The 13,211-nt window shown below is 43.6% G+C and overlaps 1 protein-coding gene across 1 annotated transcript in view; it reads left to right on the forward strand.

Moving 5' to 3' along the window:
• Positions 1 to 2,930, forward strand: part of LOC115478360 (mediator of RNA polymerase II transcription subunit 12-like protein) — a 122,070-nt gene extending 119,140 nt beyond the window's left edge. The window contains exons 14-15 of the mRNA XM_030215662.1: positions 635 to 739; positions 2,730 to 2,930. Of these exons, the coding sequence (XP_030071522.1) occupies positions 635 to 739; positions 2,730 to 2,930 (306 nt within the window). The remainder of the gene's footprint in view (positions 1 to 634; positions 740 to 2,729) is intronic.
• Positions 2,931 to 13,211: the final 10,281 nt, after the last annotated feature.

The raw sequence follows: 13,211 nt of genomic DNA on the forward strand, positions 1-13,211 counted from the left end.
ATGACAAAAAGATTGGGAAGAATTCGGACCAGAGGCTGACACAAAGGAACTGGGGCTTTTAATTCCTGATGCCTTTTTTTTGGCACCCTCTTGTTTCCATCTCTATTTTCTTTCACTCCTACAGAAAATGAAGGTGTGTAAAACTTGTCTGGTACCATATTAAATTTTTTTTTAAATAATATGTTTAATTGGGCCCTAATCTTCTTTTTTTTTTTTAAATTTTAATTGACTGTGTCTGGCTAACTGCTGTCAGTCTTATGAACTCTGGGGTTGAATGGTCTTTTACTTTTGAAGGATCTTCTGGTAGAAGAGGGAGTTATATAGGGGTTCTATTACTTAGGTGCGCTAATGGTTTTAAGTGCACACTAATGATTAGCATTTGCTAAATGATAGGACACCCATAATGGTCATCTTATCATTTAGCGCATGCTAATCATTAGTGTGAGTTAAATCTATTAGTGCAGCTTACTAAAAGGACCCCCATAGTCTTTTCTGTATTTGGAATTCCAAATATCGTGCTTTCTACCATGGTGGATTTGTGAGATTTTTGATTCTGTGTTCTGTATTGGAAGATGCAGTTTCTCTTTCTGGACTGTGGCACTGGTTTACTTTTTTTTTTTCTTCTTGTTACTAGGAACATGGTATTGGAGAACACCTAGACATTGACTCAGGAACTACTAATATTTTTGATGATGTAGACAAGAATGACTTCAAAACAGACTTCAGTTCTGAATTTCCAGTAAGTTCGAATTTCTGTTTTGGGAGGAGGTTTTTTTTTTTTTTAATTTAAACCCAATTTTATCGATCAATCCCTCCTGTTTTATTCAATGTTAAACAACCATTTGTTTAAACAGGTTACTATGAAAATCACACTGTCAAGTTCCGTAAAAGGTTTCATCTGTGAACATCAAGCTAATGTAGCTAGAACATAACGAAATGTGAAGAAAACTCATCCCATGCCTTAACATGAGGAAGAATTAGGATACCAGCTGAAATATGTAGTTTGGTGTGTTTTGAAGATAAAGATAGATCTTGACTCTTATGAGAGAGGTTGCTTTTCATTTGGCTTGAGAATAACCAGGAAGAGAATGGTTTTGGTGGTGGTGGTACTGCTGTGGGCTAATAGTGGTAAGGGTTCTTCTTCCTGTTCAGTAGAAAGGGAACGGAGCATTAAGGATACTTGGTGGCTAAAGGAATCATTGCATTTTCCATTGTGTCTCTTTCCCCCTCATATAAAGCACCTCACATTTTTGCTTATTGGATAACAGGGTGATGGCTAATGTGTGGTAATGAATAACAAACTGAAATTAGGTAGAGTTGGGATGTACTTGAATATTACCTAGGGATGCTGAGAACTTACTGGAGGTTTTTAAGATCAGGTTAGACATGTCTCTCTTAATAGCATAGTAGATCATGCCTGAATGCAGGAGCCTGGTAGCCTGCTTTCGCCCCAATCTCACTAGTGAGCCTTATCATAATCATGTAGCCTCCTAATCCAGCAAGGCTGCTATACAAATATCCCGGCACCCAGGTGCTTGCTGGATGGCAGTCTGTCACCACAACCCCACAAACACTGACCCAGCTGGCCTCTGAGGAGAGGTAACCTGCTAGTAGCAGCCTAGTTACCCCATTAACCATGATATTGCCAGCCCATATTTTCTATATTTGCTCCTTATTCTTTCCTTCACCCTACTGGTCAACATCTGGGCAGCAATACCCAGCTTTCACTGACCAGGTTGGAGTCAGAAGAGATGAGAACTGCCAGTGTCATCCTTGGAGCCCCCATGACTTACTTACATCTTCAGGTTTACTTGACACTTCAATGCTTTTCCTATCATTGCCTTTCATATCTGATCTAAGCATGTCTAGATTTCATTATGAATATTTGAATCTGTTACCTCCACTAGTAGGCTTTCTAGGCCTAGTCTCTTCTGTTCTGTTTCATATTTTTATGCTGGGGTTGGTGGCATAGCAAAACAGCTAAGTTTGGATGGGCTTGAGCCCAAAAAGTGTGGGCACAAAATTCTCTCTGTTTCCCCTCTCCCAGCATCCCCAACTCAAAATATAAATACGTATCCCCAAGCCTAGTGAACTGAAGACCGCTTTTGAAGGCTCAAAAATATTTGTGATGACTCAAAAATATATATATTTCATATTATATCATACTGTACATTTGCAGGAAAATGTCAAAAGATACTGAGCCCCAATTTGCAAAAATTTTGTCTAAGTAACAAGATCTTTCTACGCCGTGTCTGTGTGACCCTGGCCACATCTTAGAAAACCCAAACCTTAATATTACAAAACAGTTCCTGTTTGCATCTGAAAAACTTCCACAATACCAAATCATGATCTCCAGTGATGTATCCATTCAAGCTGCGTGTGTTGCATACAACACTCCCTGTCAGTCTCTCCTTTTTTCCTCCTGCTGCTAATTATGATATATTTGCTTGGACCTTTAGGACTTAGTTTTTGTGTAGTGTGTGTGTGTGGCTTAGGACAGTGCTTCTGAACCCTCCCCTGGAGGCATTTCAAACCGGTCAGGTTTTCAGGATCACCAGAATAAATATGCATGAGATAAATTAGCTTAAGTAGGTTTGACTACAACGGGCCTCCAATCTCTTGTATATTCTTTGTGGTAATCCTGAAAACCCGACTGGCTAGGTGAGGGTTGAGAAGCACTGGCTTAGGAAGTAAGGTGATTTTTACATGCGCATTCTGTTCTGTTTCAGATTTTTTCTCCAGTGCCTGGGGATTGTCTTCCATGTGAGAATGTGAGCCTCGCTCTGGATAGCGGGATCTCCACCAATGGTGAAAAATCAGTTAAAAGGGAAAAGCAGAAAGAATTAATATTTCCATCTAATTATGACCTCCTGCGTCACTTACAGTATGCAGCGCACTTCCCTTTACCGCTGGTGAGTAAACTTGCTTAGCTTTCACATACTGTGCTGCTGTTTTATTTGGTTCTTAAAAATCATATCTTTTTCTCCAGTGATATACTTTATTGAATTCATAAGGCTGGATATTCAGCAAGACTTTCCTGGGAAAGCATGGCTTCTGCCCAAATAAGCCCTCTTCACTGGGTCATACCTGGATTTTCAGTGGAATAGTGTTGCTGAAAATCCAGTCAGACAGCCTTGGCATTATTCTGGGAGTGCCAGGGACAATCTGGAGGTAGAGTCTGGGTGGAACTGTACGTTACCAGGTTAGTGGCAAGTATTCTGTCCACTAACTGTATATCCAGTTAAAGGTTAGGACAACGACATTTGTCAACTTCATCCGGGTTCCAGTCTGAATATCATTGGTACCCGAATAAGTTCCGGCGGCCACATCATACCTGAATAATCAGTATTTGTAAACAGCCAGATATTAAATATGTGGGTATAAAAAGCTCATGATGGATTGTGTTTAAAAAAAAAACCCTCAAAAGCTGACCAATTCGGGCTGAATATTACTAACAGTTTTCTCAGTGTGTGGACTACTTAGGCAGGAATGATTGAGAGTTGCTTCTGTCTTATGAAGGACCCCTAGGGGACAGTTAGTAAGCAGGGGAACAATCACTGGAGGAGCTTTTCTTTAAAAAAGAAAATTGGGATACTTAGGCGGCAGTGCAGGGGTGGGGAGCAGGAAGAGGGGGATCATGGATTTAGGAATGAAAAACAAATTTAAATTGTTATTCTTTTGATTCATTTCCAAAATTCCATTAATATTCTGTTGTGCAAAGGAAGCACATCCTAATTTTTTGAGGGCTGGGGGTAACTGTAGTGCACAATCGATTATAGTTATTGCATTGGGACAAAGTTTGACTTATTTTGAAAATGTGCTTGTTGGGTGACTAATACAGAAGGTTAATGTTAAATATATGTTTGGTCTTTGGTTTTCCAAATCTCGAGCCAGTTGTTGCATTCAGTGTGTATCTACTTAAAGTAAATGAGGTCACATCTGGTGTTTGTATCAGAATATCTCACTGACCTATTCAAGCCTTACTGTTCCGTGCATCACCAGGTTTCAGTATCACTGTTTGCAAATCCCACAGTTTCCCATCAGCCTGTGAATTACTTCTCATCTATCTACAGCATTTTTCTATTTTAGTGTAACATTTTCTGGGATACAGCTTGTCACTTGCTATATCTCATTGCTTTTATAGGAAACGACCTTTTCAGTAGAGTTAAAAATAGGGCATTTCACCATGTTAGAATCAATAAATTCACCATTGCTTTAATCTGCAGATGTAAACCACTTTAGACCTTCATAAGCAATGTCGGCTTCAGTCAGTGGTTGATGAATGATCCAGCATTAGCTGTGACTTCAAACAGTGGTTAAAAATAATGAAACAGCATGAGCAAGTCTTTCAGCCACCCTGTGAGAGTTGATGAATATGAACTGTACAATTCTAAAGAATTTGTCTCAAAAATGTTTTTTTTTGTTAAAGAAGGGGAAGGAGATGTATTAAGTCATTGTGCCACAGAAGTAAGAGTATTTCAAGGACTACACAGAAAGTGTACGCTTCTATTTTTTGCTGAAATTTAGGAAGTTCTATGGCTTGTACCATATAAATACATTTTACATTCTCTTCATATATTAAGTGGTGTTTTTCTATTGTAAAACAGTGATAGTGGGCTGGGGCCAGTATCTTTGCTGATATTACTACTACTACTACTACTACTATTTAGCATTTCTATAGCGCTACAAAGCATACGCAGCGCTGCACAAACATAGAAGAAAGACAGTCCCTGCTCAAAGAGCTTACAATCTAATAGACAAAAAATAAATAAAGTAAGCAAATCAATCAATTAATGTGAACGGGAAGGAAGAGAGGAGGGTAGGTGGAGGCGAGTGGTTACAAGTGGTTACGAGTCAAAAGCAATGTTAAAGAGGTGGGCTTTCAGTCTAGATTTAAAGGTGGCCAAGGATGGGGCAAGATGTAGGGGCTCAGGAAGGTGTAGGGTGCAGCGAGACAGAAGGCGCGAAGTCTGGAGTTGGCAGTAGTGGAGAAGGGAACAGATAAGAAGGATTTATCCATGGAGCGGAGTGCACGGGAAGGGGTGTAGGGAAGGACGAGTGTGGAGAGATACTGGGGAGCAGCAGAGTGAGTACATTTATAGGTTAGTAAAAGAAGTTTGAACAGGATGCGAAAATGGATAGGGAGCCAGTGAAGGGTCTTGAGGAGAGGGGTAATATGAGTAAAGCGACCCTGGCGGAAGATGAGACGGGCAGCAGAGTTTTGAACCGACTGGAGAGGGGAGAGGTGACTAAGTGGGAGGCCAGCAAAAAGCAGATTGCAGTAGTCTAAACGAGAGGTGACAAGGGTGTGGATGAGGGTTTTTGGTAGAGTGCTCGGAAAGAAAGGGGCGGATTTTACGGATGTTGTAAAGAAAGAAACGACAGGTCTTGGCAATCTGCTGGATATGAGCAGAGAAGGAGAGAGAAGAGTCAAAGATGACCCCAAGGTTTTGAGCTGAGGAGACAGGGAGAATGAGAGAGCCATCAACAGAAATAGAAAACGGGGGGAGCGGGGAGGTGGGTTTGGGGGGAAAATGAGAAGCTCGGTTTTGGTCATATTGATGTTAAATGATCGTTTCCCCTTTCCTTTCATTTATAGTACAGGGAACATATGAGGGCCTATATTCAGCCTACAGAAGGCAGCCCTCATAAGTGCCATGATCGGCCGCTGGACCCCCAGATATTCAATTCCGGTTAGCCGCCACGTGGGACATTCAACGGGAGATAACTGGTTATCTCCCGCTGAATATCTGTGGTTGGGTGCTTAAATGCTATTTAACCAGCCAGGAGCTGTTTCTGGCCGGTTAAATAGTTTTGAATATCAGGGACATGGTAATTATGAAAAGCAAACTTACTGCAAGTCTTGGTGTGTGTGTGTATAAGAGGCTTAGGGAAGCTAAGCCTTCTCAGAACAAAATGATTGAACTATCACTGTTCTAAAGCTTAGCGATGAATAATGAACAGTAAACCTAGTGTTTTTTTAAAAGAAGTTTTTGGTCTAATCCCCTTTCCTTTTTGAAAAAAAATACTGCTGCTGTTTTGCTGCCGCCAGCTGTGTGATCATTGTCCCTTTGCCACTGGATGAGTATACCCTGCTCGCACCCTGCAGCACCACTTTCACTACAAGTCCCAGCCCTCTCTCAACAGCTTCTGAGCTGCTGACACCTGAAGTCAAACTGACACCCGTAACCTCCGCTCACAGGACAAATCCCTCCTCTCAGTACCCTTCTCCACCATCGCCAACTCCAGGCTCCGCCCTTTCTGCCTCGCCTCACCCTAGGCTTGGAATAAACTTCCTGAGCCCTTACGCCAAGCCCCCCTCCTACCCATCTTCAAATCCTTGCTCAAAGCCCACCGCTTCAATGTTGCACCTTTATACCTATTCAGGAAATCTAGACTGCCCCAATTTGACTGCCCCTATTTGATTGTCTGTACATTTGTCCTTTAGATTGTAAGCTCCTTGAGCAGGGACTGTCCTTCTATGTTAAATTGTACAGCGCTGCGTAACCCTAGTAGCGCTTAGAAATGTTAAGTAGTAGTAGTAGGTTGATGGGGCTTGGGATCTCTTATGCAAAGAAGACCCTATTTGTCTTCCCAAGCTCTCCAAACCACATGTTTTTGGGTGTTAATGCCCAGGCCGTTGTGGGGCAGCCAGAAACAGAGCACTAGCCCAAACTCCAGAATCTGGAAAGTGGGCTGCCCCTGAGCTACTGCTGTAGGGAGGAAATCGGTGCTGGAGGCTGGTGATGAAGATCTTTGGAAGCTGCTCAGTGTTCTAGAGATGCAGAAGATTGACCTTTTCCTGGCACACATCCAGACATAGGGCAGCAACTGCAGCATGGTTCCTGACTTTTCTTAGAGTTTCTCGTCCTTAGTCCAACAGCAGTGAAACTGCAGCAGGGCACACTGGGTGCCTCAAGCAGTGACTGTCACTGTTTAGGGAAAAGAATGCATCACTTTTCTTAACTGTAGCTGCAGTAATGGTAAGGAGTTCATTACCCTGCCAGGAGAAGCAGTAACTAGAATTCAGCGGTATACTCTCCCACATTAAGAAGCTGTACATGAGGACTACAGCAGCATATGGGTACAAGGGTACAAGAAAATATGGGTACAAGGCAGAGGCGTAGCCAGGTTTTGATCTCAGGGGGAGCAGACTTTTATAAAATAGGCGCCGGTTGGGGTCAGCTAGACAGCAGTGCCTGTGTTGTTGCTCAAGGGCTGTTGCGGGCACTGATTAATACAGGCTGTCTCTGTTGTGTCCTGCCTACAAGGAAACAGTAAGTTACATCAGGAGGCAGGATGCAGAAGAGGTCCCTGGACTGTCCAGAGCAGGCAACCTGTCTTCTTAACTACCTAGCACACACATTTATTCCACTGCTAGATACCTTGTTAACATTAGAGTAGCCATACTTGGTCAGACCAATGGTCCATCTAGCCCATTACCCTGTTTCCAACAATGGCCAACCCAGGTCACAAGCACCTGGCAGAAACCCAAATTGTGACAACATTCCACGATAACAATCAAATACAAAATAAGGAGCTACAAAAGAAAAAAAAATTGAAATAGAGACCCCCTCCTCTCTGCTCAAGGAAGCCAGACTCTATAAACAGTGCAATATTGGTAAAAAAGAAACAGAAATGCATTTTCTCCTGTACTTTGCAAAATAAAAATTGAAAAAAAAATGTACCTTTTACAAAACAGGTATTTGTATTTTCAAATGTAAGCCATATTTAATCCGACTTTGCTTGGGATAATGTGTGATATAAATGTGTAAAAAAAAATCCTTTATCCTCCACTTTTTAAGACACTGCCTATCCTGCTGGATAGTGATGGCACAAGGAAAGCAAGTTTGGTCTAGTGAAGACTAACTCAAAATAACCTGTTCCTTATGGGCCCTAGGATTACCATTATTAAAACGCGACCATACTATGCCTCTTTGGCTATGTTCCACTAATGTTAAATGATTAACTGGATTTCTTGAAAGGATTATATAAACAAAAGATGCAAGACTAGGGACACAAATATACATTTATTTATTCAATATCACAAGTCCTCATGCAGAGCCACAAAGCAACTTTTAAGGGTGGATAGTGTTCCTTTTATTATCGACCAGATAGAGATAAGAGTTTTCAGTTTTGGCACAGTCATCACAAGCAAAAAATATAAGAAAACCAATTGACTGCATTAGGGGCTTTTAGCCCATTTATGTTTAAACAAAAGAGATCTGATGAAACAAACTATTTCTTTTTATTTTGACTTATAAAACCACTTGCCCTTGAAACACGTTCAAAACAGAATAATCCATTTGTGTATCTAAAAGAAAGTTCTACAAAATAGATGATATGATTCCATGTGCCCCAATGAAAGGAGAGTTTAATTCTACTTCCATTTAATTTCAATATATTCTATCACCTTTAAAACACCAGGCTTCCCAAGGCAGATTACAACAACAGTTAAGGTGAACCCATCAGGAAACAGGATATCCTCACTGAAATCTGGACATCTGTATTGTATAGAACAAGAACAGTAAAGAAAAATGAGCTCAACCTATAGAGTTTATAATTGCGGTTTCTACCGGCTACAATATTTTTTGAAGCTGTTTTAGTGATATTCAATTGTTATTTCTTTTCTCCGCCCGCTTTTAAGGCACTGCCTATCTAACTGAAACAGCTTTAGACTTGCTACAGATGGACCAACAATAAAAAATGACAAGGTAGAGGCAGCAGCTCATGTTTGCTTGCTTTGTTTCGAGTGAACGGCAATTACGGCTGCGCGGGGGAGTGGAAACAGATTAACCAAACCGGCTTCCTTGCTTACAATGGACTAGATAGGCTCATTTCCACTCCTATTAAAACCTCCTTGGGCAGCTCTTTCTCCCTTCTCCACCCCCTCCCTGAGTCTTACATCTTTCGCGTTTTGCCCACAGCCTCTCTACAGTCCGCGTGGTCATGTTCAGTGCCCTGAAGCGTTGTCCGTCCGGCACCGGTGATTCAGATAGTCAGCCTTCTTGCCAGCGTCGGGGCCTCTCCTCAAGCACGTCCCGCCTACTGTAATGCAACGTCCTGTTTTCCGTAGAGGTGGGACGCGCCTGAGGAGAGGCCCCGGCGCTGGCAAGAAGGCTGACTATCTGAATTGCCGGTGCTGGACGGAGAACGCTTCAGGGCTGTAAAAATGGCCTCGCAGATGAAAGAGGCAGAAGAGACAGGAGAAGCTCGCAAGGGAGGGAAGAGGACAGAGGTAGAGAACGATATTGGCATGTGGCAGCGGCGCATAGGCGCCATTTTTTCTAAAAGTCTGTTTGGGGGAGCAACCGCTCCCCCTGGGTTCCACCTAGCTACGCCACTGGTACAAGGGTTCCTCCCCAACCTCATTCTGTGTGTGATAGTTATCAAACATGAAGCATAGGAGGGCGGACTGGAAACGATATATGTGCAGTCCAGAATATGTATTCCACATCCAACAGGAGGGACAAAGGAGCTTTCTGGCTTAATCTTCTACTGAAAAACGCAAAGCACAAAATAGTATGGGATTGTCACAACAGGTAAAGGGGGAAAGGGAAATGGGACTTGATATACCGCCTTTCTGAGGTTTTTGCAACTACATTCAAAGCGGTTTACATATATCCAGGTACTTATTTTGTACCAGGGGCAATGGAGGGTTAAGTGACTTGCCCAGAGTCACAAGGAGCTGCAGTGGGAATCGAACTCAGTTCCCCAGGATCTACTGCAACAGGTGGTTGTGAAGCGTCTGTTCACGCTTTCCAAAAATACTAGGACTAGGGGTCATGTGATGAAACTACAGTGTAGTAAATTTAAAACAAATCGGAGAAAAGTTTTTGCCCAACGCATAATTAAACTCTGGAATTCGTTGCCGGAGAACGTGGTGAAGGCAGTTAGCTTAGCAGAGTTTATAAAGGGTTTAGACGGTTTCCTAAAGGACAAGTCCATAAACTACTACTAAATGGACTTGGGGAAAAATCCACAATTCCAGGAATAACACGTATAGAATATTTTTACGTTTGGGAAGCTCGCCAGGTGCCCTTGGCCTGGATTGGCCGCTGTTGTGGACAGGATGCTGGGCTCGATGGACCTTTGGTCTTTTCCCAGTGTTGCATTACTTATGTACTTATATGTACTTATGAAGACGTGACTAAACATGTGGCTAAAGGTGAGCCCAGTTGATGTAGTATATCTAGATTTTCAGCAAGATTTTTGACAAATTTCCTCATGAGAGACTCTTGAGAAAATTAAAGAGTTGTGGGATAGGAGGCAGTGTTCTGTTGTGGATTAGGAATTAGTTATTGGACAGAAAGCAGAAGGTAGGGTTAAATGGCCATTTCTCTCAATGGAGGAGGGTGACTAGTGGAGTGCCACAGGAATCTGTACTGGGACTGGTGCTATTTAACATGTTGATAAATGATCTGGAAATCGGAACAATGGGTGAGATGATTAAATTGCAGATGACACAAAACTATTCATGGTTGTTAAAACACATGTGGACTGTGAAAAATTGCAGCAAGACCTTAGGAAATTGGAAGACTGGGCATCCAAATGGCAGATGAAATTTACGTTGACAAATGCAAAGTGATGCACATTGGGAAGAATAATCTAAATCATAGCTCCTGATGCTAAGGTACAGCTTGGGGGGGGGGGGGGGGGGGGGGGGGGGGGGGTCAACATCCAAGAAAATAGACAATACACTGAAATCTTCTGCCCAGTGTGCGATGGTGGCCAAAAAAGCAAACAGGATGCTAGGAATTATTGGGAAAAGGATAGTAAATAAGACTGAGAATACTATAATGCCTCTATCACTCAATGGTGTGACCTCACCTTGTGTATTGCATTCAGTTCTAGTCACCTTATCTCAAAAAAGATATAGTGGAATTAGAAAAGGTTCAAAGAAGATCATCAAAATGATAAAGGGGATGGAACTCCTTGCATATGAGGAAAGGCTAAAGAGGTTAGGGCTCTTCAATTTGGAAAAGAGACGGCTTTGGGGGGGGGGGGGGATATGATTGAGTCTACACAATCCTGTGTGGTGTAGAATGAGTAGAAGTAAATCAATTTTTTTTATTCTTTCAAAAAGTATAAAGACTAGGGGACATTCAATGAAGTTACATGGAAAATAGGAGGAAATATGTTTTCACTCAACGAATAGTTAAGCTTTGGAACTCTTTTCCGGAAAATGTAGTATTTGGATCTAAAAAAACTTGGAAAAGTTCCTGGAGGAAAAGTCCATAGGCTGTTATTGAGACAGATATGGGGAAGTCACTGCTTGCGGGATTGGTAGCATGGAACATTGCTATTATTTGGGTTTCTGCCAGGTACTTATGACCTGGATTGGCCACTGTTGGAAACAGGATACTGGGCTAGATGGACCCTGTATGGCTATTCTTATGGTTTCCCATCATAAATCTCTACAGTCTGATATGTTTTCCGTGAAGCTATGTACATAATGGATGTTGCCTCTGTATTTACCTTATTGGTGGCCTTTACCAATTCTCATAGAACATCTCATTTAGAAGTGACTTGGCCACTGGTCACAGAGTGGAATTTAGGTTATTTTATTGGATGTTTTGCACGTTACGCAGTAACATGCTGTGAACCTTGCTGGCCGTGGCTTCATTTCCTGTAGAGCTGAATCACTGTGGAATGTTTTATTTAAAACTAGTAAAAAAGGCCCGTTTTCTGACACAAATGAAACGGGCGCTAGCAAGGTTTTCCTCGGAGTGTGTGTGTTTGGGAGAGTGTATGTGAGAGTGAGTGTTTGAGAGTCAGAGTGAAAGTGTGAGTCCAATCCATGCTCCTCTGTCACCTGGCCCCTCCATTCATCCCTATCCAGCATTCCGCTGTCTCCCTGAGGCCTGCCCTGCAATCCATATGCATCCATGGCCATCTGTCCCTTCCATTCATCCGTATCCAGCAATTCCCTCTCATGAGTCCTGCCCTTCCAATCCATGCTCCTTTGTCACCTGGCCCCTCCATTTTTCCCTATCCAGCATTTCCCCTCTCTGCCTGAGGCCTGCCCTGCAATCCATATCCATCCATGGCCATCTGTCCCCTCCATTCATCCCTATCCAGCAATTCCCCTCTCCCTGAGTCCTGCCCTTCCAATCCATGCTCCTCTTTCACCTGGCCCCTCCATTCATCCCTATCCAGCAATTCCCCTCTCTGCCTGAGGTCTGCCCTGCAATCCATATGCATCCATGCCATCTGTGCCCTCCATTCATCCTATCCAGCAATTCCCCTCTCCCTGAGTCCTGCCTTCCATCCATGCCCATCCATGCTCGTCTGTCACCTGGCCCCTCCATTTTTCCCTATCCAGCATTTCCCCTCTCTGCCTGAGCCTGCCCTGCAATCCAATATCCATCCATGGCCATCTGTCCCCTCCATTCATCCCTATTCAGCAATTCCGTCTCCCTGAGTCCTGCCCTACAATCCATGCCCATCCATGCTCATCTGTCACCTGGCCCCTCCATTTTCCCTATCCAGCAATTGCCCTGTCTCCCTGAGGCCTGCCCTGCAATCCATATCCATCCATGCCCATCTGTCCCCTCTATTCATCCCTATCCAGCAATTTCCCTCTCTCCCTGAGTCCTGCCCTCCCAATCCATGCCCATCCATGCTCCTCTGTCCCCTGCCCCCTCCATTCATCCCTTTCCAGCAATTGCCCTCTCTCCCTGAGCCCTGCCCTCCCAATCCATGCCCATCCATGCTCCTCTGTCCCCTGCCGCCTCCATTCATCCTTTTCCAGCAAGTCCCCTGTCTCCCTTCCATGACCCCCCCTTGCATCCATGCTCCTCTCTCTCCCATGTCCCAGCCTGGGCCGCCCTCTTCTCCCCCCCACCCCTTCGCATCCATGGTGTCGTTTCTCCCCTGCCCTCCCGCTCCCATTGTTTTTGTTTTGTGGCCACCCTCTTCGCTCCCCCCAACATGGTTTTTATTTTTTTTTCTTGTTTTTAAATGTACCTCCGTGGTTCCGGCAGCGAAGCGTCAGGGAAGGAGGCGGTGCTCCCGACGTCTAGGTTTCCCTTCGCTCGCTGTGTTCCGCCTTCTTTTGACGTCATCCTTGACGTCAGAAGAAGGCGGAACACAGCGAAGGGAAGGCTAGACGTTGAGAGCGCCGCCTCCTTCCCTGACGCTTCGCTGCCGAGCGTTGCGATTGGATGAGTGTCATTGCTCCGCTCTCGACGTCATCACGTTTGACGCTT

Source organism: Microcaecilia unicolor, chromosome 10 (assembly GCF_901765095.1).
Source record: "Microcaecilia unicolor chromosome 10, aMicUni1.1, whole genome shotgun sequence".
NCBI classification, from domain to species: Eukaryota; Metazoa; Chordata; class Amphibia; order Gymnophiona; family Siphonopidae; genus Microcaecilia; species Microcaecilia unicolor.